Source organism: Rissa tridactyla, chromosome 12, assembly GCF_028500815.1.
Source record: "Rissa tridactyla isolate bRisTri1 chromosome 12, bRisTri1.patW.cur.20221130, whole genome shotgun sequence".
Classification (NCBI taxonomy): Eukaryota; Metazoa; Chordata; class Aves; order Charadriiformes; family Laridae; genus Rissa; species Rissa tridactyla.
The window spans coordinates 4,682,464-4,710,192 of NC_071477.1; the positions used below are offsets into that span (position 1 = coordinate 4,682,464).

A 27,729-nucleotide genomic window follows, 5' to 3' on the forward strand; every position below is an offset into this window, starting at 1 on the left:
CCACAAAATCCCCGTAAAAGCTAACTTTTACCATGTTACCGTGATAGCCTAGCCCATGCTTCTATATTACTAACCTGCACTATAAATACCAAATAAAATCCTTCTAACACCTGCTGTATATCTGAAGCGCTTTGTTTCGACGGAGGTTTGCAGACTTGGAAATGCAGGAATCGGTCTTTTAAACTTCCGTGCTCCGGTGGGCGCTTCCCGAGGCTTGCACTGGGGGGGCGGGGGGGATATTTGGGTTTCTGGTTTGTGGGGTTTTTTTGTTTTTTTTTTTTTTTTTTTTTTTTTTCCTAATGCTGAAACTTTATAAAACTTCATCAGTCGCTCCGCGCGACCAGACCTCTCGGATCTTACTGCCTATGCAAACTTCTGCTCTTTGAGATTTAAACAAAAACCCGGTAATTTTGCCTGTTCTCTCCAACACTAGCTCGAGTAACCTCTAGCGTCTCGTCTTTGTATTTCCCTTCAGGACTTTGTATACTTCACTGAGGTTCCCTTTTTTTAATTTTTTCTAAATATATATATATGTGTGTGTATATATATATATACAGATTTAGTTTAAAAAAAAAAATAACTCCCTTATAGGTGAACAATTGATACACTTGGTCTCAATAACTACTTTAAGTATTCGTACATACTTGTAAATGTCCCTCCCTCAATTTCTTTATGATTCTCTATTTTATTTTATTATTTTTTTTTTTAAATAAGAAAGCGTGCCAGGAGTACAGGGAGCATTTCGAGCCGCGCTTTGCCGCCGTCTCACGTGGAGCTGGGCGCGGACGGCGTCGTCCTGCCCTCGCCGCCAGAAATGCTCCCCAAAACCCACCCCGAACCGCGCCCCGCCGGGGCCTCGGAGAATATCTTAAATGGTGAAGTGAGGTTCTTGCGTGGCCTTCTGTCAACTTGTTATTTCCAAAAATCGTATTTAAAAATCAGAAGCTACCCGGGTTTTGTATATTTTAAGGTCACCCTAAAGCCTCGCAGCTCCAGAGTGACGGCGCGGAGGCGGACAGGGGGATGCGTCTCATGAAGGTTTGCAAAGTGACTGTCCTTTTCCTTTTCCTTTATTTTTTTTTTTTTAATCAAAAATCAGTGTTTTGGACTACAAAAGGAATATTTTTTTCGTACGCGAGGAAACCCGCTCTAGCATTAGATCCCGGTGCTCGTTTCTTCTCTCGACTCATGCCTTTAAATACTTTGCTTTTCCAAAGCGAGAGCCGCGTTGCTTTGGGGTTTGGTGCGTTGTGTTTTGGGATCCGTGACTCCGTGGGGGCTCAATTCCTGTCCCCCAGGGTGTCCCGATTCCCGCCGGGGCTGAGCCCCACCCCTCGTCCCCCCACCCCCCACCGGGCACCCCCCCGCCTCGATGCTTCCCGTTTTGCACATCGCCCTTTAGGAAAGAAACTCCATGAAAAAATAATGCAAAAACTGGAATTTTTTGCAATATTATGAAAGATAATCTTATTTTAGCTCATTCTGTGACATGTGCAACTCCGAAGAAAGCCATAATTAATGGTTCTTTTTTTTTTTTTTTTTTTTTTTAGATTCTATATTGTTTGGAATTTCTGCCTTTTTTTTTTTTTTAGTTCCGCATAGTAAGAGTGCTGTGTGTATGCTTTCATATATATTTATTTTTCAACGTGCTTTAAACCTGTCTACAAAAATAAAGCTAAACTCACACACACACACACACGGACAGTGTTTGAAGATTGTTGATTTTTTTTTTTTGTTGGTTTTTTTTTTTTCCGCTGGGAATATTCTATATTATACTGACTTTATATTAATTATTATAAACCTGTGTTTGTATTGAAGATGTGTTGAATATTTTGGGGAGGTTGAGGAGATTTTAGTAACCAGGAGTCAGTGGGAGAACATGGCTGTGTTGTACTGATTTTCTGTAAATGTAGTTCAGGTAAATATGACCTTATTTTCTAGTTGATCTCCCGGTTTCTCGTCTGCCTGGGCATGCCGGAGGCGTGCCTCTTAATTATAATTACTTTGTGATGGGATTTAGCTTAGACATACTTGCAAAAATCAATCAGTTTCAATAAATTGGGAAATTGCTGCTACAATTTTTGTCTTGGTATTATTATTTTTTTTTTTTCAAATATATATTTTATTTTTTTTTTATTATTTTTTTTTTTTCTCCCCCGAGGTCGTGTGGGTGATGCTGGGGCTGTGGGCACCCCCCAGCTGCAGCTCCGCGATGCTGCAGGGCCCTGTGTGTGTGTCTGTGTCCGTGTGTGTGTCTGTGTGTGTGTCTGTGTCCGTGTGTGTGTCCCACCTATGGAGACGGAGCTGCTGCAGGGTCCCAGGTCCCCAAAAATAGGATGCGGGGGGGGGGGGTGGGCTGGGCCAGGCCGGGGTGTGGGTGACAGCACCGGCTGTGGGGGCTGCCCACCCTGCAGCACACAGAGTCTGTCTTAAAAGTAAGTAAAGAAAGACCAGTACTAATAATTTAAAAAAAAAAAAAAAGTCCAAATATTTATTTTTGTTTGTTTTTCTTCTGGATCTGACACATCAGGTCGGCGCCGCGTCGGGGACAAGGAAGGGGGCACAGCACCGGCCTTGGCCCATGGGGCCTAAGCCCTCTGACCCCCTGTGATGGGGGGGGGGGGGACAACCCTGGAAAGGGGGGGGGGGGTCCTTGATGCAAAGGGACACCCCCCCAGCCCCCAGCAAGGGGAGGGTGGAAAACACCTGCCCTGGCGCAGCCCCGGGTGCAGGGCAGGGTGGCAGTGCCACCCACCGTCCCCTGTCCCCACCCACCCATCCTTGTATGGGGGGGGGGTGGGGGTGTACCAGGCCAAACCAGACCTGGGCAGGTGAATGATGGGACGAGGTGGGGGGGGGGGGGGGAGGGAAGGTTTTTTTGGGGAAAAAAGAAAAGGGGTTTGGGAGGGGGTAAAAGGGGTTTGAAGGGAATAAAGCCCCTTAAAACCCCCCCGGGGCTGGAGGCATCTCGCTGCCGCAGCCAGCGCGCTCTCATGCCCTGGGAAGGGAGTATTTAAAAATACGAATTTTCATATATTTTATTTAAAAAATAAAAAAAAAAACACACAAAGAAAAAAAAGGAGAGAGGGGAAAACAAAAAAAAAAAAAAAAAAAAACCCCAAAAAAGAAAAAACAACAACAACAACAAAAAAAAAAAAAGACACCTCTTTGTGCAGTTTGGCTTAGTGCAAATGGGCGCGTTCCTGCAGGCACTTCCCGGAGCATCGCCCCGATACGAAAAATAGAGAGAAACGACGATACAAAGAGTAAAAACCCCCTCGGGGGGGGTATAAAAGGGGCGGGGGGGTGGGGGGGGGTGGGGGGCAGGCGCCCACCTCTGCCCTGGGCACTGGGGGTGCTCCCCCGGGAGCAGGCGGGGGGCAGGAACGGACACCCCCTTTCCCCAGCCCCCGCCGGCCGCAGGCACAGCTTATGGGAGCCACGGGCAGCCCCCGGCCCCCGGGGGGGGGGGGTCCCCAACCCAGCATGGGGATGGGGGGGGGGCGGGACCAGAGCAGCCGGCTGCCCCCCGCCACGGTGCTGGCAAGGTGTGGGGGGGCAGATTTAGCTTATTTTCAAAGGACGAAAAAGGTGGGGGAACAAGCTCCGTGGCGGGGGGGGTTGTGTGTGCATAAAGCTTTCGGGGGGGGGGGGGCCGTTCCCTGAGTCCGGGGGGGCCCCGGGTCGGCGGCGAGGGTCAAGAGGTGGGGGAGGGGGGGGCGCGAAAGGCACCTCGAGTGCAAAATGTGCAAGAAGGAGGGAGGGCCACCACGGCGGCGGCGTCAGTCGAGGAAGCGCTGGCAGGCCTTCTTCCAGCGGCACGCCGTGCACCACATCTCCCGGTTCTCCATGCCGTACACCTTGCGGCACTTCTTGGCCTCCCCCCGCGGCCTCCTGCGGGCAGAGGGGACACGTCACCGCGGGGACACACACACACACACACACGGACACGAGGGGACGGACACGCGGGGATGGCGATGGCTCACCTGGGGACGGCGGGTGGCTTGGGCGGTGGCGGGGCAGGCACGGCGGCGGGCACCGGTGGGCGCGGGGGGGCCGGGCAGCCCTGCCGAGAGAGAGAGGACACGGCCTCGCGTCAGAGCTCGGCTGCGACGCCGGCACCGAGCGGCTGGGTGGGACGGAGGGTGGCGGTGATGGCAGCGAACGCGGCGGCAACCCCCGCCATCACCGCGTCCCCCTCACCTGGTACGCGTGGTCGGTGTGGACGTGGCAGAGGCCGGGGGGGGGCCGGGGGGCTGCGGGGGGAGGCCAGCGCCAGGTCGGGGATCGGCAGCGGCGGCGGCACCGGACCCTGCGCCTCGGGGCCGGGGAAGGCGGGTGGCACCGAGGAGGTGGGCGAGACGGGCGTCAGGCTGGAGAGCCCGTCCGTCAGTGAGTCCACGTCCACGTCCAGCTCCGTGTAGTAGAAGTCCTCCTCGCCGTCGCTCTGCTCGAGGTCAGCTTTCCGGCTGCGGGGAGAGCGGGGTCTGGCTGGGGCGGCGCTCTCCCCCCACGGCAGGACCCCACAGAGGGCACCAGGGGGGCCTGGGGGTGTCCGAGGGGGACTCCCCGTGCTTACCCAAGGTGCACAGTTCGGATGTGCTTCTGCATCCCTGAGGAGCTGCTGAGGACTTTGCCGCAGCTCTTCCACAAGCACTTGAACATCACCTTGGTGGAGTTCTGCAGGAGAGAGGCGTCAGGCTGGCAGCCCTGTCCCCAGCGTCAGCCCCACCGCCATTCCCATCCCCGTCACCATCCTCGTCCCCAATCTCATCTCCAATCCCACTGTCAGCCCCAATGTTATCCCCATTCCCGTCATCATCCCCAGCTTCATCCCCATCACCAGCTACATCCCCAACCTCATTCCCACCATCATCCCTATCCCCAGCCTCATCCTCCTCTTCATCCCCAACTTCATCTCCAACCCATCATTCCCAACGTTATCCCCATCCGCAACATCATCCCCATCCCCAGCCTCATCCTCTTCTTCATTCCCCATCCTTAACCTCATCCTTCTCTTCATGCCCATCCTCACTACCCCCATCTTCATCCCACCTTCCTCTTCCGCGGGATGGGCTCTCCAAAGACGAAGTGGGTGCCGTCGGGCTCGTCGGGGCCCTCGTCCGGCAGCGGGGCGGGCAGGAAGGTGCTGGGGACGTGGCTGGAGAGCGGGGGCGACGGGGTGGAGGGGGTGGAACGGTCGCTGGGGGGGTCCCAGCTCCAGTCCCCGCTGGTGTTGCTGCTGCTGCTGCAGCTGGAGGACATGGCGGGCACCTCCTTCCAGACCTCACCGCCGGGCTCTGGGGAGGAGGAAGGTCAGGTCCTGCCATGGGACACATGTCCGAGGATGGCGGGGGGGGGGGACAGGGGCACGCTCTTACCTGGGGCGGGGGTGGCCGGCGGGTGACCAAGCACCAGCGGGCTGGTGGAGAGGCTGGTGAGCACCGTGGCCGCCATCACCTCGTCAATGCCCGCCTTGCCCGAGAGCTTCCTGCCAACAACAGCCAAAGAGGGGGCTGCAGTGAGGATGGACGAACCACACCACCCCCTCCCCCGGGACCCTTCATTCCCCCCACCGGGGCGCTGGGACCCCCTACCCACGGTGGTCGGGGTGGCTTGAGGTAGGGGACACGGGTGGCAGAGGGTGATGGCGCTGGGGGCATCACCATGTGCAAAGGCACCCATGGGTGCTCCGTGGGTTTCCAGGCTGGAAACCCCGCTGGGCAGGCAACTGGCCAAAACACCGCTCTGGTGAGGGCGGAGGGGGGGACACACAGAACCCAGCACCGCACCGGAGGGTACCGGCACCTGCATCCTGCCGTCAGCGCCGAGAAACGCGGGGTTTGCTCAGCTGGGGCCAAAACAACTTCCTGAAGTGGAAAAAAAAAAAAAAAAAAAACCCCAACCAAAAAAAACCAAAAAAACCAAACCCAAAACCCAACAAAACCTTATAAAAAAAATTAAATTCAATAAAAAAGCGAGAGATCAGGACCAACAGAAGCCATTTTGCAAAGCTCTCGTGCCGCGGGCACGGATAAATACGGCGCTGGAGAGCAGCGATGCTCTCCGAGCCCTTGAGCGGTTGCGGCGCTCAGCGCCGGCAATGTTTTGCCTCACCGGCGCTGAGCACTGCAGCTGCTCGAGGGCTCGTAGGTGGCACCGTGACTTGTCACCCGGCAGGGCCACGGCCAGGCAGAGCCCTGGGTGCTGCCGGCCACAGCCACAGACCCCGGCCAAAGTCCTCCTCTTGCAGCCGGCGGAAAAAAAAACATCCCGGCTTCCCGTGGTGAAGCTGGTGCCGGCAGCGTGGTGGCCGTCATCGTTGCCCATCCCACTGCCGTGGTGGTCCTACCTGTGCCGGGGCACGGGGATGTACGCCGAATGCAGCGCCAGGCATCGCTCCAGCCCGGCGTCCAGCATCCGCAGCATGGCTTCCCGGCTGGCTGGCTCCCGGCGCGGCAACAGCTCTCCCAGGTGTGGTAGCCAGCCCTCAGCTGCCGCCGGTAGCCCCTGGTCGCCACAGGGGAGAGGAGCCTGTGGGAGAGATGGTGGTGGTCAGCAGGGGATCCGCTGAGCAGTGGATCCCACAGGTATCCCCCCCAAACTCGGCGGGGAAGGGAGGTAGCCCAGGGAAGCCAGCAAGGTGCCTCCAAGCCACCAGCCCAGCCACTTGGTGGGTCCCTCTGGGGTAGATCCCAGGTGGGATCCCAACATGGCGGGTCCCTCCAGGGTAGATCCCCAGTGGGATTCCACCAGGGCGAGTCCCTCCAGGATAGATCCCAGGTGGAATCCCATCAGGGCAGGTTGCTCCGGGGTAGATCCCGGATGCGATCCCACACGGTGGGTCCCTCGGAGGTAGATCCCAGGTGGGATCCTCCTTGGCGGGTCCCTCCAGGGTAGATCCCGGGCGGGATCCCAATCAGTGGGTCCCTCCAGGGTAGATCCCGGGCAGGATCCCAATCAGTGGGTCCCTCCAAGGCAGATCCCAGGTGGGATCACCCTAGGGCAGGTCCCCCTGGGGTAGATCCCAGTTGGGATCCTACTTGGCAGGTCCTTCCTGGGTAGATCCCGGGGGGGATCCCACCAGGGCCGGGATCCAGCAGGGATCCCCCCCTTCCCCGATAGTCTGCAGGGACAGGAGCACCCAGCATCCTCCTGCCAGGCTGCTCCCAGCGCTGTCACCCACCGGGGGGTGGGGGGGGGGGGGTGTGGCGGCGGGGGCGCGGGGAGGGAACCCCCCCCGCGCCCCCGCCGCCACACCCCCCCCCTAAAGTTTGTCCCCGAGCGGCGCCATTTTAGCGGCGGGGAAAGTTTCGGGCGGGCCGCTGTCAGCTGTCACCGCCCCCCCCCCCCCCTTCCCCTCCTCCTCCTCCTCCTCCGGCTCCCCCCCTCCTCCGGTCGCCGCCGCCCCCGGTACCTTCGGGGCGGTGCCGCCGCCGCCGGCGGGCTGGGAAAGAGAAGAAGAAGAAGGAGGAGGAGGAGGAGGCGGCGGCGGAGGGTCGCGGCGGCGGCGGCGGGCGGCGGGCAGCAGCGCGGCGGGCGGGCGCGGGGGCTCCATGCGGGGAAGCGGCGGCGGCGGCGGCGGCCGCGGCCGGGCCCGGCGGGGGAGCGCGCTCCGCCGCGCGCCGCCCGGTGTCGGCGCCGGCCAGGCCACGCCCCCCCCGCCCCCCCACCCCCTTCGCCATTGGCGGAGGCGCGCGGGTTGGAACGCGGCCGCCGCTTTCCCGGCTTCCCATTGGCTGCCTCGCGCTGCCACTTTTACGCGCCGCGGGCACGCCCCGCCCCACCCCGCCGAGGCCACGCCCACCCCCCCGCCGCCCCGACACGCCCCCGCCGGCAGCGGCCATCTTCGCGCGCCCCGCCCTCCCGCCGCCGCGCGCGCTGCCCGCCGCGCCCCCCCCGAACCTCCCACCCCACCCTACCGCGCCACCCCCCACCCCAGCCCCCCGCGGGCCGGGACCCCCCCGCGAGTTTTGGGACTCCGACAGTGACCGGCGGCGCCCGTTAAGTGCCCCCCGCCCCGCCCCGCCCCGTCCCGTCCCGCCAAAGTCCCGGGGCTCCCCGAAAGTTACCGGGTGTTCCCCGAAAGTTCTGATTTTCTCATTACAGGGTGGGATTAAGGGTCCCGTCGTCCGTCCGTCCGTCCGTCCGTCCGTCGCCCCCCCCCCGCCAAAAATGCGGGGCTTCCGCCAGCTCGGAGGGCCCCGCACAACTCGAAGTGACGGGGTCCGAACTTGCAGCGTTCGAACTTGCGGGGTTCCCCCCCCAAAAGTTATCGCCCCCTCCCCCCCTCCCTCCCTCCGCCCAAATTATAGGGCTGCCGGTAAGTTGTTGGGGTTCTCCAAAAAGTTGCGGGGCTTCCCACAAAGTTACTCGCCCCCAAACTTACAAGGGTCCCCCCAAACTCCCCCCTGAAGTTTTAGATCCAGTGGAATTTCCAGCGTCCTTCTGCTGGAGGGGGGAATATCTGAATTTTTGGGGTGGGAGAGCGGTTCCCAGCGGGAAAGGGGGTCCCGGCCCCACACGGGTTGGGTGGGTCCTGCCCGCCATGGGGAAACGCTGCCAAAAGCCACCCAGAACGGCAGGTGTGGGGTGCCCGGGGTGCCTGGGGTCCATGGGGGGCATGGGGGGACTTGGGGTGTGTGGGGTACGTGGGTCCATGGGGGACCTGGGGTGTGTGGGGTGACCGGGCTGCACCCCCACCCCCCCCCACGCTCTGCTCCTCGCCTGCCCCAAAACCTGTGGGTCCGAAAGCGCCGGGCGCTGGCGTGGGGCCGCCCAGGCCCCGCTGCTGTTTGATTTGCCAACCCGCAGCCCAAAGGCCAGGACAGAGTCCGTGCGGCTGTCCCGGCCGGTGGCCCCCGCCGGTCCCCCTCCCCGGCTGTCCCCCCCGGCAGCCCTGGGCTGGCCGACACGGGTGTTTCCCACAGCTCGGGGCCATGGGGTGCTGGGGACGGTGTCCCAGGGATCCCCTGCATGGGGTGGGCGATGTCCCCAGCTTGGTGGAGGGCCAGGAGTCCTGGGGCGCTCAGCCACCCCTTGTCCCCTGCCCTCGGGGGTGGCTGAGGGTGTCACCTCCACCCTGTGCCATGCCCGGGGACAGGTGCTTTCGTAAACGTGAAAAAAAAAGTAGCAAACCGGGAAAGCCCCCACATGCCTGGCCAAGGCATGGGGTGTCACCCTGGCACGGCCACCCACGGGGTCCCCGTGCACGCTGCAGAAAAGGGGGGAGACACCAAGCAAAGGGCAGCATCCCCCCAGGAACAGGGGCACCCACGGGACCCCAAATCTGCCCTGGTTGTGCCAGGGCTGTTGGAGACCGAGGACCAGGAGCATCCCCGGCATCTGGCAGGGCCGCGGTGGGGAGCAAGGGAGGAGGCGCATGGCCACAGCAGCCTTCATCCCCATCCCGCAGCTCTGGCCCGGTCCCGGTGGGCTCTGGCCCTGCAGCCTTCATTAGCGCAGCCCTGGAGGAGTTAATGCTGGAGCCCCACAGCACTGTCGCAGGCACGACGCCTCTCCTCCCCCTGGAATTCTGATGTCCAGCCTGGGCTGTGCGGCAGTGGGACCGGGATGGTGGCTCCGCCGGCTGCCCCCCGCTCTGGATTAATCGTTAACGCCGGCCGAAGCGCTGAGCTGGCGGCTCCAGCAGCCTCGGTGTTGTGCAACTCCCACGAGCATCGCCCGCCCGTTGCACAAGGGCTCCGGTGCTGCCAGCCCGACGCCCTTCCCGGGCAGGGTGGCTCTGTGGGGTGGCATCCTGGCGCTGGCATCCCTGGGAGATGCCCCCGTGGTACCCGGGTGCCCACGCTGGGGCAGGGACCGGCTCCGGGCGGTGATGCCCATCTCCCGGTTGGTGTTGGAGAGGGAGCCGCGGCCTTGCCCACGCTGCCCGTCTCTCCCGAGCTGCCCAGCTGCCCGCTCGCGGGGTACAGAGCTGCAGGGGGTACAGGGCCATACTGGGGGGGGTGTGAAGCTGCCTGGGTTATGGGGCTGTACGGGCCCCGGAGCCACGCGGCGTGCAGAGCTGTGTGGGTGCGGAGCTGGTTTGGGTGCAGAGCCATATGCTGCCTGCAGCCATACAGCACGTAGAGCCATATGGGGCAGGGCCATATGGGGCAGGGCCATATGGGGCGCAGATCCCTATATGTGCAGCACCGTGCAGCATGCGACACATCCTGCAGCACTGTGCACCGCCCTACAGAGTGCAGCACCGCACAGCCCCGTATAGCACCATACAGCCCCACAAGCACCCTGCGGCACCGCACAGCCTGCGGCGGGCTCCCGCTCACTCCCCCTTGGGGGAACGGCTCTGTGCAGCACCGACCCCTCGCAGCACCAGCCCCCCGTGTCGTGACAGGGACCCCGGCCCCGAGTGGGGTCCCAGCCGACGGGGAGGAGCGTGGATCCTGCGGCCCGCGGTGCCCTGGCACCTGGCTGTCCCTGGGGACGAGGAGGGGTACTCCCAGCCCTACCTGCTCCCCTTGCTCTGACACCGACCCCAACCTTCCCGGCCGGACCACGAGACTCAAAGCGATGGGTTGGGATGGATCCTTCATTCACCATCCAGTTTCTGAGCCTCCAGCTGAGGCTCATTTTTCCATCACGCCAAGCACTGGGCAGTTGTTCTCTTATTTAAATACAAGTCGGGCTCTCCTGATTCCCAGAGGCGGCATGGGAATTACAGGCAAATGGGCAGCCCTGCACATGGGGCTTTTCCCGCTGCTGTTGGGGCAGGTTTGGGAGATGCTTTGGCCACCACCAGCTCAGCGAGAGCAGCAGCTTTCCCTGGCCCAGGGGCAGCCCAGTGCGGTGCCGAGCCTGCCTTTCCCCGGGGGAGCGGCACAGTGGTTCCCACATCCTGACCCCGCGGGCAGCGCGGGGCCCGTCTTGCCCCGGCAGCAAAGCGGTTCCAGTCCTGCGAGGATGCGATGCTCCTGCATGGGGCCGGTGCAGCCCAAACGCGGCTCCCAGGGGATGCGGGTGGTGCAGGAGGGACCCGGCCCTTGGGAGCTGTGGGATGGGATGATGGAGAAAGGGAGCAGGGGAAGGATGGGGCCGGAGGCGGCTTGGGGGAAGCCCCCGTGCCGGTGCGGTGCGGCTGGCAGCAGGAAGAGTGCGGCAGCGTCGGCGCCAGCCGCCCCGCGCCGTTTTCTATCAGGGCCCTTATCTGGCAGGGGGATGGGAGCAGCTGCCGGGGCCGGCTCCTCTATCTCAAGCGGCTGTGGTTTGGCATCGAGCGCGGGGCTGACGAAGCGGCACGAGCGCCGGAGCTGCCTCCCAGCCTCAACGTCTTCAGCCTGCAGCGGGTTTTGCTGAGCGCCTTGTTTTCGTTTTTAATCTCTTCGCCTGCTGCGACGTCGGGGCAGAGCTGCCGAAGGAAGGCACGCGGCTTCCTGCCTGCCTACGGCACGGCACGGCACGGCGGCTCTGCTGCCGCAGGTCCCGGCCAGCCCCCGTGAGCACCAGGCCACTGTGCCACGAGGTCAGGCAGCCCCTGGCCGGGCCGGCTGTAAGGCAGCTGGGCTACCCCCAGGGTGGGCAATGGGACCAGGGCCACCATAAGCGCATCGCTCAGGGGACACCGAGCGTCCTTGGGGCAGGGATGCCAAACTCCCCGTGGGGAGGAGAGGAGGAAAGTTTAAGCCCCGGGGTCCGAGGGCTCCAGGTGTGCGTCCAGCTCTCCTGAGCATTTTTGGCACCTGCTGAGGCCGCAGCACCCCCAGGAGTGACACGGAGGGGAGGGGGCAGCAAGTGCTGTGCAAACGCCCCCCGGCTCCGACCCCCATCCCCTGCCAAGCCCCAGAGCGAGTCCCTGCACAGGGACAGTCACCTCATTTCGGCAGCTCTGGGTGGCTGCGCATCCCCACCTTGGAGGTGCAGAACCGTCTGCGCGGGCGGGTGCATCCGCTCAGGGTTACGCTGTGCCCAAAGCCGCTCTCCCAGCACCGGCACCGCGGCGTCGCTGCTGCAGCAGCAGCCGCCGCCACAACCAGGGTTTCAGACCCAGTTTAAGAGCGTTTTCTCCTGACAAGGATAACCCCCTCTCAGGGTTTTAATGGTGTTTGGGAGACGGCTGCTCACGGAGACACCCTGGCAGGTGTCTGAAAGGCGGCAGTGGGTGGTGGGGGACGGAGCAGAGCCTGCAGCCTGCTCTCCCTTGCACCGAGGCGCAGGGCTGGCCCCTGGTCCCCATAACCAGGGACACGCAGTGATGGGAGCGAAGCTGCTCGGGGCTTCCCGGGGGCTGGACGGGGCCCTGCTCTCCCCCAGGCAGAGGGAGGAGGACGGAGACCCTCACTCATGGCATCACCCCACTGATGAGGGGCCTGATCCCGCAGCCCAGGGCCAGGGAACTGGCCCACAGCGCCCTGGCCACCACCCGCCCGAAAACACAACCGGTCCCAACCCGGTTCCCATCTTGGTAAACCCAGCACCTGTAAACCGCCCACCTCGGGGCATCCCGATGTCAACCCGCCAGCACCGGCTGGGGATGGCACAAGGATGCTCAAAGAAAAGTAACATAAAATATATACAGAACGCGCTCGCAGGGATGCAGCCGCCCGGCAGGCACCGGGCTGGTGTGTGCCTGTCCCCGGGGGGCTCAACGCCCTGGAAAGCCGGCCGAGGACCCCTCTCCCGGGGGATGCTATAGGTTGGTGATGTACACCTCCAGCCCGTTGGCCGCCGTCCTGGCGGAGGCTCGCCGGGACTCCCCCGCCCAAATGTCACCGACGCTTTCGTACAGGTTCTCGGGGGCACAGGATTTCCCCGGCTTGTCCCGTTTCGCCGCCTTCTTCCAGTTAACGTCCACGGCCTCGTAGTCCGGGTCGGGGGCACGGCCCTGAGCAGTCCAGGCTCTGTCGCTGATGGACTCGTAGCAGGGGTCTGGGGGGGCTTGGGCTGCCGGGGACCAGCACCCAGCCGTGGCACCCTCCTCCCGGCGGGGGGGCGGCCACCCAGCACCTGCCTCCGTCGCAGCCCTCGGGGATGATGCGGGGACCTGTGTTTTCTTCTTGGTGGCTTTGCACACCGTCGAGTACATCTCTTCCAGCTGAAAAAGGAAGGTGGGGGTTCAGGGGCAGATCCCTGCACACCCCCCTGGCTTTCCACACCCCCAGCAGTGAATTACCCATTTGGGATCCCAATTTTGCACAACCCAGGGAGGCTTTTGCAGGGCACAGAGACCAGCACCGTGGCCATCACTTGCCCTCGAGGTCTCGGCTTCATCCTGTCCCCGCCAAAAGCTCCACTGGAAATGCAGTAGCCTATTTTACACCTTGCTCCGAACGTGGGCGTTACAGGGAGACAGGGCATTACGCGGCCCCCCACGTGCCCCATCCAGCGAGCGCAGCACCAGCCCCATGCCCCATCCCTGCTGGCCCCCCCCAGAGCCGTACCTTTGCCCGGGGGACATTGCCCGCCCCGTCCCAGCACCGCGGGGCAGCGGCAGGCCCCGCTGCAGCCCCATCCTGCACCTCCGTGGGCACCGTCTTCTTCACCTTACGGACACAGGCGTAATCGGCCGCCCCGTGCCCGACACGTGGAGGGGACACCTGGGTGCTGGTGGGCGCGGGGGGCACCGGGGCATCCACCCCCCCCACCGCCAGGCACTCGTAGACGGTGTCCGGCACCAGCTTCCGCAGCGGGGTGAAGAGCAGGTTGGAGTAGGTCTGGTCGGGGGCCGGGGAGGCGGCCGGGGGCTCGGGGACGGGGATCTGGGGCAGCTCGCGGTGCAGGAGGACGCTGACGCCGGAGCTGTGCAGGGAGTCAGCAGCGGCCGGGGGGGACGCGGTGCAGGGGAAATCCAGGCTGGCCGGTCGCTGGGCTGCGGGGAGAGGAGAGGAGATGGGGAGGATGTCGGAGATGGGGGGAATGTCGGGGATGCAGCAAGCACCAACCCCTGTGCTGGCAGTGCGGCACATGTGTGCATGCCACGGTGTGATTGCCGGGAGGTAAAGGGACTGTGGGCACCCTCCAAGGGCCACCGGCCCCCGTCATCTCCTCCGGCTCGCTGGCCACTCACTGTCATCCCTGGCCTTCACCCGGTACAGCTCGTGCAGTTTCGTGTCGGACTTGCTGAGCGACCGCAGCTGCGTCTGTCTGAGCAGGGACTGCAGGGCAGGGAACACGCGTCAGGCTGGGGGCCGGGAGCTGGGGTGCCCAGAGCCCCCCTGGGGCTGATCCTGCCCCCCCCCCCAGCATGAGCTTACCTCATCCACCAGCTTCACCCCATCCGGAGGGACCTTTCTCTTCCTGCCCTTGCTGCGGGGAAAAGCGGGATAAGCCTGAGGTGGGCGGCCAAGCCGGGGGCAAGGAATGGGTGCCCCAGGACCCGGACCTGGTCATGACAAGCATCGCCCTGTGCCCTTCGCTGGAGCAGCGGCACCCCCAAACCCACAACCCTGCTCCTTCACCAGCCCCGCAGCAGGGTCCGTGCTGGCCGGGGGCTCAGTGGCATCCTGCACCCTGCTGAGCCGTGTTGGGCACCCCCAGCACCACCCCTGGCATCACCCATCCCGCGGGGCTCCTCCTGCCATGCCACATCCCCCGTCCCCAGCTGGGACCCGCTCCTTTGGGCGCAGGGGGTGCAATGGGGGGGCAGCGAGGCACAGAGGGGCAGGATCAGGCCAGGCAGAGTCGCGCTGGGGCTGCAGCCGGGGCTTCGGGGCGAGCCGAGCAGCAGATCCCTGAGGTCCCAGCTCAGGACAGGCACAGGTGGGTTCTCCACCTGCAGCCACCAAATGCCACCGCGGGGTCCCCAGCACCAGGAGGGAAAGCAGGGGGTGGCGGGCAGCACGTACCGTCTGCAGGCAGCGCAGAGGGCGCCCAGGTAGACCAGGACGCCGAGCAGGGCCAGGGCAGCGCCCGCCAGCAGGAGCGGGGTCCGCGCCAGCCCCTCGCCGCCGGCTGCAGCCATGGGGGAGCCGCTTCCGACAGCGCCGCGGGGCCGAGCTCTGGGGAGAGAAAACACGAGTCGGGGCGCAGCCGGGCACTGCTGGGCTCGCCACGGCACGAGATGGTGCTCCCCGGCCCCCAGGGCTTGGCCGGGGCACTGGCAGCACAGCCCCCCCCCAGGCAGGGGGTCTCTCCGGATGCTCCGGAGGGGGACGTGCACCGAGGGTCCCATTTTGTGTTCAGCTGCTGCCCTCCCCGGGGTCACCGGGACGGGTCCATCGCTCTGCCCAGCTCGGTGCAGACACCCTGAAGCGGGTGCTCTGCCATCCCCTGGAAAAACTTCAGATTTTTGTTCCTTTTTAAAAAAAAAAAAACAAGAAAACCAACAAACCACCCAACAAACCCAACAGGATTCAAGCTCCCAAGTTGCCACCAAGCTGTTGAAAAGGAGGTGCCCAGGGGTCCTGAAAGCCCTCTGGAGACACCCCAAAAGCGCCAGTGTGCTTTCTGGGGGCACCGGGACACCACCCCGGGCTGCGGGATGGGGGTGGCACCGCTCCCCAGCGCAGGTCGCGGGGTGACCCAGATGGGACGGGCAAACAGTTGACTCAGCTTCCCGGAAACGGGGCGAGCTTCAGCCTCGCAGCCGCCTCTCCTTCCTCACACCCCGGCCTTGGTGGCATGCACCAGGACACCCTCCTTCCACAGCGGGTCTCACCCTCTCCCCCTCCGAGCCCCGCAGGACTCGGCCCATCCACCCATACCATGCGACCTGCGGAGTAATTGGGTGGAAAATCCCGGGTGGGAGCGACGGTGCTGCCGGCGTCACCCGCATCCCCCCATTTGCAGTGCGGTGCATGGCGAGCTCCTGGGGGAACGAGCCCAGCCCAACCCTGCAAACCCCACCGTGATGTTTCTGCTCTTGCAGGAACCCAAATTGCTCCCTGCAGCATCCCAGCACGATCCGCGCTTGGGCCAGGAGCTTGCGGGATCGCAACCAAGCACCAGCCCAGCCAGGCCGGCTCTTTGGCACAGGCAGCGCGGCACAAGAGCAGAAAACGCCCGACCTTTCGACCACTTTCCTCTGCCTAAAGAAAAAGCCATGCCTCACCCAAACCCCGCTGTCTTCCCTGCACTTTATTCAAGGAAAAAGGTCCTTCCCTGCAAACCATGGCAGCGGCAAGGCCAGAGCAAGCGGTGCAGAGGCGTGAAGGTGCCGGGGAGCCCGACACAAAGAGCAGACGCTCCTCAACCCCTCAGGATCCCACGCCTTTCCCAGGGTGGCTCTTGGTGACACCCCGTCCTGTCATCCCTGTCCCCGCTCGGCTGTCAGCGTGCTGCAGAGCCCAAAGCAAGAGCTGACACCCCTTCACCTGTGCCGACGCCGAGACGGCGGCTGCTGCCCCCAGCTCTGCACAAGCCCCGCTCCCTGCACCCCCCGCTGCCCAAAATCCTTCCCTGCCACTGGAGATGTGCGCGCCAGCACCTGGGGAACGCCTGCTCCGAAGGGAGACGAGGCAGTTTCCCATCGCTGGAGCGAAGCACGGCTCGAAGAAGCCACGTAACTGATGGAGACAGGGCTGGCGACAGAGTCCCCAGGCAGGACGGGGCTGGCACGGCCGAGCAGGATGGCTTCCACCGGCCCGGCTGGGGACGCAGCGCCCGTGGGCCACGCTGCGCGCCTCCTACTCACCCACTCACGTATCTTAATCCAGACGAGGAAGATCAGACGAGCCGCGCTGAGAAGCCGCCCCACCGACGGCGCTCCCCTCTCCCCTGCCCCCCGTGTCACACGGCTGCGTCTTTGGCGCATCTTTACCCCGGTATCAGCGCGTCTCTGCCCACTCGCAGCGCCCTTTTATCTGAGAACTTCCCACGCCTTCAGAAACTTCCCTGGCTGAAGCCTTCACCCCCGGAGAGCAATTATTTCAACGTGGAAGCTGAGACAGAGAGCTTTTAGGGACTAACCCGGCTGGACAGACTGGCTTAGATCAGAGCTGGGAAGGGAAAGCTGTTCCCTCTCCAGCGATGTTTTAATTAGACAACACCGCTTTTCTGTCTGAGCATATATTAATTAGAGGGATTACCTGCAACACGGGCAGTGGCTTTAGACGGTCCTCGCTGAACTTGTTTTAGCTCATTAGAGTGACAGGACCCGCAGGCTGCAGAGGTGACTGCGTTCGGGGCCGAACCGAGCAGGCTCTGAGGTTTAGCAGCCAAAATTATAGCGAGGGGCGAGGGCCGGGAGCTGGCGTTCCGTCCGCATCCGAGTGAGAGGTTGTAGCGCGCGGAGGCAGGCACACAACGGGGGCAGCTTATCCCATAGCGGGTGGATTTTCCATCCCCTGAATTTTTAAGCTTGAAGAACGAAGGGAGAAGCTTCCTAAATCAAAATTAATATAGAGAAATTCTTCTGACCTACTTTCTCTTGTGCAGGGGTGGGGTGGGGGGAGGTCGGTGGTTGCTCCTGGATTTCTGACCTACGGCAATGCCCAGCGCACGCTCTTCCAGGCTCGGCAGTCCCTGGGAGAAGCCACTTCTGGGACGAGACGCTGGTTCTCCCAGAATTACCGATTCGAGAGGAAAACCCCGGCGTCTGACTGAAGTCGCCCAGGTAGGACCGAGCAGGTTTGCAAGGCAAAGTCTCAAACAGACCTTCTGAAACGCACCCCCGAAATTTCCTGCCGATAAAGTTATCGATCTCCCAGCCCCGGGGCTACTCTCCGGGGGCAGGAGACTCAGAGGCGGCATTTTGTCACGCCCTGGCTCCGCAAGCCAAGATGGCTTTGAAGATGAGAGCCGTCGCAGCCGCTGCCTACGTGCGACGCGCACCCACAGCCCACCGAGGAGGGAATGACCCCCTCCTGCGGCACCCGACCACAGGCACCATCAGTGCCCTCTGTTCACTCCAGGACGTGGGAGTTTTTTTTTTTTTTTTTTTTTTTGTGACTCCTACAAAAGGCGCAAGTTTCTCAGCTGGGCTTCATGAAAACCAGATTAAATTTACTGTAAAATTAAGCGCTTGCTGCTGACGATTGTGCCTGGCCTTTGATGCACCTACCCAGATAGAACCGCACGCAGCGTTCAGCGCAGGGGGAGGAGAAGAAAGTCTACGAAACTACTAAAAGCAAGAAATCAGCACAAACATCGCGAGCTGATTTCCATCAGTGACTGCAAACACGGCTGCAGCGAGCACAGCTCGGGGACCCTGGGGACTCGTACTGAAAAAAAGAAAAGCCCCGAGAAGCAGAAGTAGATTTTTTTTGTTTTTTCTTTTCTGTTATGAAAATTGAAAGCCCCATAATAGTTAGTCAACACCACTGAATCTGCCCTCGACCGTGGGATGCAATTAGTAAATTTTAAGACTATTTCAAACATGGAGCAGGAAAAGATCTCACCCACTTCACTCGCGCTTCCGCAGCGGGAGGGAGAGATTTCATGGTCAAACTCCTCTGGAGGCGTTTCATTTAGAAAGGGCCAACTATATTTCTAAACGTCAGACCCAAATGTCACAAAACTTGGATGCACGCTCCTAATTACAGTCCTGATCGCTACTCACACGCTGGAGTGGCTTTTGTGAAAATACAGTTCTTAAAACCTGAGGGTAAGTGACCCGCCTGCTCACACCCTGTGGCTTCGGTCGAGGCTGACATCGTTTCAGCATTTTTCTTTCTTCCCACCCTTCCGCGATTGCTGGAAACTCACTTGCTTGGGCAGAGAAACGCGTTTCTGAGCAGAGATTGAGAACCTGCCAGAGTTCCACGGAGCCGAGTGGCAGCAGGACACCAGCGGAGACTTCAGTGCTGCAGTTATGGGAAGCCCCATTCCAAAATACAGGGCGGGGGCATTAAGGAGATGCACGTCCCCCTCCCCACAAGACAGCTGGAAATTTTTCTGTTGAAAAAAACCCAGTGGCCCACACCTCTGAACTCAACAATTCATTCACCCTGAAAGTAACGGGTTCTTGCTCCACCTCTAGATTCAAGCCATGGGACCCCAGCACACCTCGCCAAGCTCCAGCACCTTTTCTTCCTTTTTAAGGCCAGATGCCGCCAGAGCGACAAAGCATGAAGTGACACAAAGCTCGCAGCCCTCCTTGCAGCCGCCTCAAAGCTTAACCCAGCCGATGCTTCCCCACTGCGGAGGAGGAATCCCGCCCGGCCAGTCTAGCTGCCTGCAGCAGCATCTCCAACGGCACTGCAATTTCTATAGAGATCGGGGGTTTTTAAAGTATTTTTCAATCCCTGATTTAGTCGCAGATACCCAGTTTTGCCAGGCAATAAAGCAAACCCCACTTACTTTGCAGAAACTCAAAAGCTGATGAGCGCGAAGAGCAGGAATCCGACCATGCTCCTTTCCTTGCCAGCCAGCCTGGAGAATTTCATTCCTTTACTCTCGCAGAGTTACTCCTAATTAGGTGTTCCCAAACATTTCAAGCATCTCGATCTGAGCTCTCCCACTCCTCTTGAGCTCCTTCCAGTGCAGGCACCATGCAGGGCACACCACAGCTCGCTTCCTGGCCCGCAGAGGTGGTTGCTTCACCCCGTGGTAGGCTGGGTCTCTCCCCGCCTCGGCCGCGAGCAGCGCTGCAGACGGGCGCTGCAGGCACCCGGCACACACGAGCACGCTCTGCCGCGCTCCGCTCCCCACCCGGCTGGTTTTAGCGCCAGCTCTCTCCCCGCAGGGGAACATAAGGAAAGAACGGGTCGCCACAGATCAGCATTACCTTGCAAATGAACAACGCCTTACAAGGACCGAGGGAAAAAATAAAAACCAGCTTTATTCACCAGGGACGTGAACTATCTTGGGTGGGAAGCAGCAGCCATTTGAATAGGAGTCTGACAAGTAAGGCTGTGGAAATCCCAAGGAAGGGTCAAAATACGACTTAGCTGAGACACAGGGCTAATGCATCCAATTCTTAAAGAGAAGATGATGTTAAGTAGAGTCAGAGTACAAAACAAACCCCAGAAATTTCTCTGCCCAGCTCGGCTCACCAGCCACGGGCCAATTCAGCGAGCACCCATGCTAAGCTGGGCACATTAATCCTTGTCACCACTCAACGCTTGAGTGTGGGAAACAAATAGTCATTTGTGAGGGAAGGGCACTGAGCAGCCATTGTCAAACCCTTGAGTTAAGCCCAGCGCATGGAGAACAAAATCCAGAACAATGAAGACAGCACGGCCAATTTAGTTAGAAACCGATGAATGCTGAAGTGCTCACGGCAGCCCACGCCACCTTCCGCATCTACACGGTGCTCATCACAGCAGGACCCAAGCGCTTTCCAGGACAGTTCTCTAAAAGGGTTTCCTGAAGACGTTCATCTTGTTTACTTTTGCTGTTGCTCTGTGTTTTCTGAGGTGTGTCTGCAGCAACGCTAAATCCCACATGACTTGAACAACTCTGATCGTATCTCCTTCAGCCTGAGATTTTCTGGTTAGTTTGGCAGCCTGACCCCACAAGTAGGTGCAGCCCTGCCCAGGCTGACAGCTTTATAAGTTTGCTTAATAACAGATAAAAAAGGTGGTACTAAAGGAGCAAAACTTTTCATTAGAAAAGTGACTCACAGAATAAAAGGAAACCAATTTCTTAAATTAAGAAAAAAATGTGTCCATTGCATGGACACATTTTGTGTTCCATGCATGACATTGGAAACAAGTTTGTTTGTTTTTTTTTTTTTTTTAAAAAAAGCAATGATAATGCACAAGTCCCACCAGAAACAAGGACTGGCTGCCACCAACACAGAACCTGATCTAGGGGAGAAGACATCCTTCCTGACCGAAGACTGTCCACACTGCGGGGAAGGGCACTTCGTTTGCCTGGCCTGCTTCCAGCACAGCCTGAAGCTCACGCGCAGACCGGGCTGCACGCTGAGCACATCCAGCCCTCCTCATCTTTGTGCTCATTCAGGGCCCAGTCTGACCTGGATCTGGGTCTTGAGGTTTTTTAATAAAAGGATCTGTGTTCGGCGAGCCACCTAGGACAGAAAAACTCACGTAATGATGACAAAAACCCACAAGGTTCCCTGTGGAGTCGCTCCTAGCTAGGAGGTTTGAGAATTCGTTACTCCGCTATCTCATTCCCCCAGCTTTGGCGCTCTACTTGTGGAACCACGCAGCTTCCCATGCCAAGTCAATGAGTTAGGCTACAGCATGTCCTAGGGATACTCTTACAGTCAAACTGATGAAATCTGATGCTGGAGGCCACTAGTACCCACCTCCAAGCTGTCAGTTTTCTGTTTATTCATTTTACTAGGGCTACAGGGCACTGTTCCCCAAAAAGATGAATTCTCAAATAAAACCCAGAGCAAAAAAGAGAAGGTAGAGAGCAGCCGAAGCAATTTGCCTTTGTTGTTTTTTTCACCCAGCACAAGCCTTTTCTGCTTTGCCAGAATGCGCTCGGGACCCTGCCTCCACTTGCGTTCGTCAGTTGGCTGCAAACACAAGCCACAGTTGATGGCAGGATGTGGGGCGTTCAGAGCCCCTCCTCAGCTGGTTCGTAGCCAGCAACGTTATCACCCGAGTAGCTACAGACTCTGGATGGAGGTGCTACCGCAGTGATAACGGAGGAAAGAAGTGTGCAAGAGAGCAGAGAATCGTATTTCTTGTAGTTTAGTCCTCATAGAAGGCTCGGGCTTACTGAATGCTCTCAGGGCTGAACGGATGTGTACTCCTCCCCCTCCCAGCAGAGCTCAGAAGCATCTGGTTGTAGAAACTGCTGCTTTTCAGCCCAGTTTTCAGGCTGGGCAGCCTGAGGCCCAGAGGAGCAGGATGGCTCCCCCAGGCTCAGAGGCCACAAGCACTGGGGCTGCCTAGAAGGACAATCACTGCAGTCAAACGCCTTCCGCAGAGACTAGAACTCAGTCATCTTCTTATGCGTGTCTGCTTTCTTCTGCTCCCGCTGCAGACTGGCTTCCTGGGCCTGCAGCTGCCCCAGCTGTTTGTGCGCATTAGCCAGCTTCTCCTCCAGCTGAGCTGTAGCAACGCTGTGCCTGAAAGCAAAAGGCATTACGGCAATGTCATCCTGCACGGTAAGATCAAAGGCTTGTCACCATCCCAGGAGGGTTTCCCCTTTCCCGGGGGATTAGCGCAAGTGACCTGCTAAAAACCAGAAAGAACCTGATGCTCAGCACAATCTGGGTTAGAAAACGTCTTCCTGTGATGCTCAACAGCAAAGCTGCAGAGACGGGGAGGAGAAGGAAAGGACGTCAGTACCTTTCCTCACAGAGGTCCTCAGAGTGCCACAGCCCAAATTCCAGCCAAAGGACCCCAGACACATCTGCCAGTGTCCAAGCTGGTCTGAAGCACACACTAAAGTTTCTCTCCTCCACTTGCCCTTAGGTCTCATCTGGATATATTTTACTTGCTTCTCCTGTACCTCATTTCAAGTCTCCCCCTTCCTAGAAGCACCAAGAATTCTCAGTTCCTCCTGCACTCCCAAAGAGAATGTTTTCCTACCGTCCAATGTTGCGTGCCAGGGCCTGCTGGATTCCTACGATATCCTTCTGCGTTTGTTCAATCTTCTCCATAGTCTGGAAGAGGCGAACACTCAGGGCTTTCTTGGTGCTCTTGCTAGCATGGTAGATCTCTTTGCTGTTCCTCTCTGGCATGGCCATCCCTCCAGCCTTCTCCCCAGTGCTCTTCCCTCGCAGTTTCTCGTTCAAAAAGTCGAACACATTGCGAGGAGGCTTACGGCCGCCTGCAGGAAACCGTCCAGAGCTGTTTCCCTTTGCTCGGCATTTCCTTGATTTGCTTGGGTCCAGCTTCCCCTGTTTCTTCTTCTGAAGCACCTCAGCACACTGGTCGAGGGACTTCCCTTTAGGAAGTACCACAGCCTGCACCGGCTCCACTCGGCCCTCAGAATTCTTCCCTAACCCTGAGGAGAGACACCAAGTGATTACTGCAAGCAAGGACATCCCCTCTCTGAGTCACCTTCCACCACAAGCTCACACTGACAGTCACAAGCTTAGAACAACAGGCTTTTGGAGGTACAAAAAGCTGTAACTACCACCCAAGTCAAGGGGAGCAGCAAAGGCCACAGCACGGCGGATGCAGATGCTACGACAGCAGCCTTCTACAGCAGGAGATATGTGATAAAAAGCCCCAGGCCATCCGTCAGGCTGGTTTCTGTGAAACTAGGTTCAGCCTCACATTCTCAGCTTCTCAAGCCAGGTTCTTCTTAGAACTGGTTTGGTTCCTCTGGGGGAACCAGAGACAAATGCAGGCAGCAGACTGGCCTCGTAAAGCCCCCAAGGCTCAATACAATTTGTGTAGTGAGAAGCTAGTTCAGCAGGCTTTGAAGTCTGCGTCTAGAGCCAGGAGATACTTTAACACAGACATCAGAAGCTTCACAGATCAGTTCCCTTCTACCTAAAGCCTTTGAACATCTCACACAATAGTTCTCACGGCTTTAATCATGAACTTGACCATGGTTCCAAATGCCTCCAATTTTAGCTATTACCATACAGGGGCTGGTGCGCACATATGCCTGTACTTCGATTAGATAGCTATTCCTTCTTTCCTTTTAACACTTCCACACAGGTGTGATTCATCACATAGCTTGAGCCTTATCTAACAGGCCCTTCAGCAAAGGAAAGTTTTAGCTTCATCAAAAATCTTGTTTTTCTTAACTAGCTTTAGGATCCATCACAAGACTGAGATGACGAGGCAGTCAGGCGCTCACACCACCAGGACCACCTTGCCCTCTTACCTTTTCCAAACTCGTATCCCATCTGAACAAGCAGTTTGGAGCCGATACCACGAGTATGGGCTTCCCAGCCACCGAAAGAGGAACTGCACGCAGGAGCCCATTCCCCATTCTCTGGAACTCCTGAATCTATCACTGTGGCACAGAAGAGAAAAACTGGTGAAACACAGAAACAAAGCTGCTACGCAAAACCTTCATCTGGGGCACCCCCACGGCATGAAAACCCCTCAGGAAGCAAAGCAATATAGTTCTGCCACTCTAGAATTATTCAGATGCTCATCCAGCCTTGCTTAGCTCCTGTTGAGCTGTCACCTTTTACGACCACTGCACAGCGAGTCACTTAAATGAGAGATCTCACTTGATTTAACACACATACCATCTCATAGTTCCAGGCAGAATCATCCAGAAGTTTTTATGCTTCCTTTCCTTCCTTCTAGGATGGTGATACCGACTGACATATACCAGAGTAAAATTTGGCACAGTGGCATGTTAATACTTATTCTGTGCCTCCAGCTCATGTCTCTGGTATGAGGCTCCTCTAGGCCACAATGCTAATTTTGTGTTATTAGGATCCAATAATCTCTATTAGGCTAAATGTAAGGAGCTCTAGGACACAACTTTGTCCCTGTGACGTAACTGTGGCACCAGCACAGGGACGGTGCTGTCTGCGTAACCTCAAAGAAGTCACTTGGCCTCTCTCTGTGTCAGCTTTCAATAGAAAAAGAGGGCATGGCTGTTCCTGCGACCTCATCGACGACCAAACACTCACAATAACTGGGGTCTCATACTCTTGGGTCATGGAGCTACACGGAGCTCCCAGAGATGAGGAAGTCTCCTCATTTACTTATTAGCTCAACTCAGCTGGCTACATAAGAAACAGACTCAGAGCCTGGAACTCGGCTCTAAAACATCACACCCTCTTCTTGCATGTGTTACAAGTTCCCATGGAAACCTCCAACCTTCATTAGCCCAGTAATTTGCATTAAACAAAGAGTTTAGTTTGCAATTGTAACATAATAGCTAATTACTGTTCTCTATTTTTCAGCAACATATAAAGAGATTAGCTACTCTTTCATCAGAGGTGAGACACTTATAATGAAAGCTCCAGGAAAGTAATTCCACAGGTCCTAGAGAAAGGCTGACCTAGACCACAGGTTGCTTTCGCTCACACCATCCCCACTCTCTTACCTTTAGCATAACCAGAATCATCAACACTGTCTTCATCAGACTCGGCAGATTCGGCACCATCTTCACTTCGCAGCGGGGGAATGACACTATCTCCTTCCACAACAGCTTCCTTGAGTAGCAGGGAATCAAACCTCACAGTGTAGTAACCACTGTCAATGTCTGCATAAGGAAAAGCAAGGAACAAGAGTTCAAGGAAGTCTCCAATACACAACTGGCTTTCTAAAACACAGCTACCTACAGCAGAACAACATGGTGGAGGGGGAAGGCCCACAGAACATGTGTTTTAAAAAATTCTGGGGGTTTTTGTGCTTTAGATTTCTGTCTGGGAGGGAGAAGCACCCACTGCAATGCACATTTATTTCCACAATGCCTGTGTTGATACTTAAAGGTTTATTTCTAAAAATGAAGAAAGATGGGCTGCTGAGAAATGGAATTAAAGAGAAGTTAGACTCGCTCCCCGCTGACCTAATAATAGTCAAAGAAAGACAGAAAGAGAGAATAAACCCTCACCCTTCCCAGGACATGGGGGAGCTCGTATCAAGAGCCGGTGGGCAGGGCCAGCTCCCCTGGCTTTTGTTTAAACAAGAGCAGATTATTGCAATTCTAACCTAATACGCATGCAAATTCCTGCAATACCTGCCTCTTCCCCTTCAGTGAAGTTAACAACCATGTAGTCATTTCCTTTCCACATTCCTGCTCTGTATGTCTCCCTTTTGTCTAACACTCTCCTGTTTCCTAACCTACTCCCTTCCCAAGCCTGACAAAATTCAGACCGTTTTCTCAGCTATGTCAAGATTTTCAGTTTCGGGATGCAGCTACGCAGCATAGTTAAAGTTTTTCTATCGTTAACCAAAATAGTAAAGTTTTATATTCACTTAAGCACGAACCTTCATTTTCCACACAGAATCCTGGCAAAGCACACTCACACAGGACTCACCAGTTATTTTTGCAGTGTACCATATCCCATCGCTGTGTTTCGCCAGGCAGGCTGAGCCCACCTCCAGCGCGCTCAGATTGGGCTCCTGAAACGGCTGAAGCTCTTCCACAGAGACCACCTGCCCATGCGAAAACCTGCCAGGGAAGGCAGAAGAGGAATTACCTCTACCTCATTTGAGCAGGCTTTAAATAAGAATTCCTTCTCTCCTTAAAGGAAATGCAAACAAGTTGTCACTGGTGATAAATCTTCACCAGTAATCGCAGAAGTTTTATCCTGCATTACTTCAATTACACAAGTTATTCATTTTTCATCTTAAACATGTTATTCAGGCCACATAACAAAGAATGCATTCCACCCCAGAGAGTTAAGCTTTCCTTGCTTGTGACACATCCAGTAAAAAAGTTCACAGATCCTTTGAGATAAACAGGATCACACAGACACGCAGGTCTCCAGTCCAACCTCCTGCTCAAAGCACAACCAACTTCAAAGACTGAGCAGGTTGCTCAAGGCCTTATCTAGTTCAGTTCTGAAGATCTCCAAAGATGGAGACTCTACAACCTCTCCACGCAACTGGAACGTATGTACTGTCAACAGACAGCTTTGGCGTTTTATTTTAAAATACTTAATCGGTTATTAAGTTAGACACTCAACTGATTATGTAAAACCTCTGCAACTTTCCCATGGGATTTTCCATTTCATCTCTGCATTAGCTAAAGAAAACATCCAAACTGATGCCACTGCTTACCATAACACATTTTAAAAACATAAACAAAAAGGCAACATTTCATTGGGTATAAAAGCCAAACATGGTACTTTCAGAGGAGGTTTAACCCTCTGAAGGACAAGGCCTTCAGCTACAGGAAGGACATAAGCTCCCTCCCACCCCTTTTTCTTTTTTACCGACAGTTTTCTTTAAATCTGCATTTGTCATCCAAGAAGAACGGGCATGGCTTCAGAGACTTGTGAGTTGGATAGAGATACAGCACTCTAACTCCTGCGCTGCCGTCTTCTAAGTCCTCTGTCCCCACAATCATGGCATTGTGGTACTCCAGGGTCCCCCAAGAACTGTAGTAGGGGGCTTTAACCTTCATCCCACTCAATTCCTCCTCCTCTCTGTCAGACTCCTCCTCCTCTTCACTGTACTTTGAGTCATTTTTGTCAGCAGTTTCTTCATCTGCCTTTGATGCTATCTTATTAGCTGAAGGCTCCTCCTCGGTTCCAAGCTCAGCAATGGCTTCCTTAAAAGCAGCGTACTCCTCATCTTGGGCAGAGCTGTCCGGGTTGGTGTCCTGTTCCAGGAGACTGACTGGGGAGGAGGAGGAAGCAGCATTTGTATCTAAAGTAGCCAGAAGTTTGCTCTTTTTAACAGACACCAGGCTGGATTTGGTCAGTTCTATCAGCTGCTTTAAATCCTCCTGCAACTGAATCAAGTCCGACTGCTGCGATGGGTCCAGGCCTGCCCCTAAAGCCAGCTCCACTTGCTGCAGCTGGGCATTGTAGGTCTGAATGGCTGCTTCCAGACTCTCTTCATCCATTATCAGCAAAATAAAGGTGTGTTTAACTGTGTCCTCTCCGGGAACTCAGAACATATGCAAACAGTTTACTTAAGACGAGCAACTTTTTGGATAACAAGACCTTCTCTGCAGAAGCTACCATCTACCCCGCCGTCCGGCCTCTCCCCTCGGAAGTAACCAGGAGATGCTCCTGCAGCGACCAGGCGGCGAAGGGCGATGAGAGGGTCCGGGGAGAGGCCGGGCCAGCCCCTGCCCTGCCCTCCCCTCCCCCGCCACGGCGCCCGCTGGAGCCCACCGGGCCCACGCACGGCACCGTTCCCCCGCAGCCTGGGCTCTCGCAGCGCGACCCCTCCGCCACGGGGGTGGCGGCAGCAACCCCCCAATCTCCACCCGGTCTGACCCCGCTTCGGCCGCCCCGCTGATCCCTCGGCTCCCCCTTCCCCTACTGTGCCGCCGCCATGACACCCCGCCAACTTCCGGTCCCCCTGC

The 27,729-nt window shown here is 57.8% G+C and overlaps 3 protein-coding genes across 6 annotated transcripts; all 3 read right to left on the reverse strand.

Annotated features, from left to right (window-relative positions):
• Positions 1-3,656: 3,656 nt before the first annotated feature.
• On the reverse strand, positions 3,657-7,175 carry SLC2A4RG (SLC2A4 regulator). Its single transcript, XM_054218877.1, is given in 8 exon segments — positions 3,657-3,894; positions 3,987-4,066; positions 4,204-4,245; positions 4,247-4,469; positions 4,580-4,680; positions 5,056-5,300; positions 5,382-5,491; positions 6,353-7,175. Coding segments are annotated over 8 exon segments (990 nt in total). The 5' UTR covers positions 6,430-7,175; the 3' UTR covers positions 3,657-3,782.
• A 4,602-nt stretch (positions 7,176-11,777) lies between these two features.
• Positions 11,778-19,560, reverse strand: LIME1 (Lck interacting transmembrane adaptor 1). 4 transcript variants are annotated; one of them, XM_054218584.1, is made up of 7 exons: positions 18,301-19,151; positions 16,986-17,256; positions 14,805-14,957; positions 14,214-14,265; positions 14,027-14,114; positions 13,401-13,828; positions 11,778-13,054 (listed from the first exon to the last, which is right to left on the reverse strand). In XM_054218584.1, the coding sequence occupies exons 3-7, from the start codon at positions 14,918-14,920 to the stop codon at positions 12,650-12,652; spliced, it is 1,089 nt and encodes a 362-aa protein (XP_054074559.1). In that variant the 5' UTR covers positions 14,921-14,957; positions 16,986-17,256; positions 18,301-19,151; the 3' UTR covers positions 11,778-12,649. The 4 variants fall into 4 exon arrangements, with proteins under 4 accessions (XP_054074559.1, XP_054074558.1, XP_054074556.1 ...); XM_054218583.1 differs by lacking the exon at positions 18,301-19,151 and adding an exon at positions 17,379-17,866 and having other exon boundaries at positions 16,986-17,281; XM_054218581.1 differs by lacking the exons at positions 16,986-17,256; positions 18,301-19,151 and adding an exon at positions 19,198-19,560.
• Positions 19,561-19,650: 90 nt separating this feature from the next.
• On the reverse strand, positions 19,651-27,648 carry ZGPAT (zinc finger CCCH-type and G-patch domain containing). The gene is made up of 6 exons (XM_054218580.1): positions 26,627-27,648; positions 25,727-25,860; positions 24,790-24,948; positions 23,605-23,736; positions 22,353-22,770; positions 19,651-21,886 (listed from the first exon to the last, which is right to left on the reverse strand). The coding sequence occupies exons 1-6, from the start codon at positions 27,259-27,261 to the stop codon at positions 21,748-21,750; spliced, it is 1,617 nt and encodes a 538-aa protein (XP_054074555.1). The 5' UTR covers positions 27,262-27,648; the 3' UTR covers positions 19,651-21,747.
• Positions 27,649-27,729: the final 81 nt, after the last annotated feature.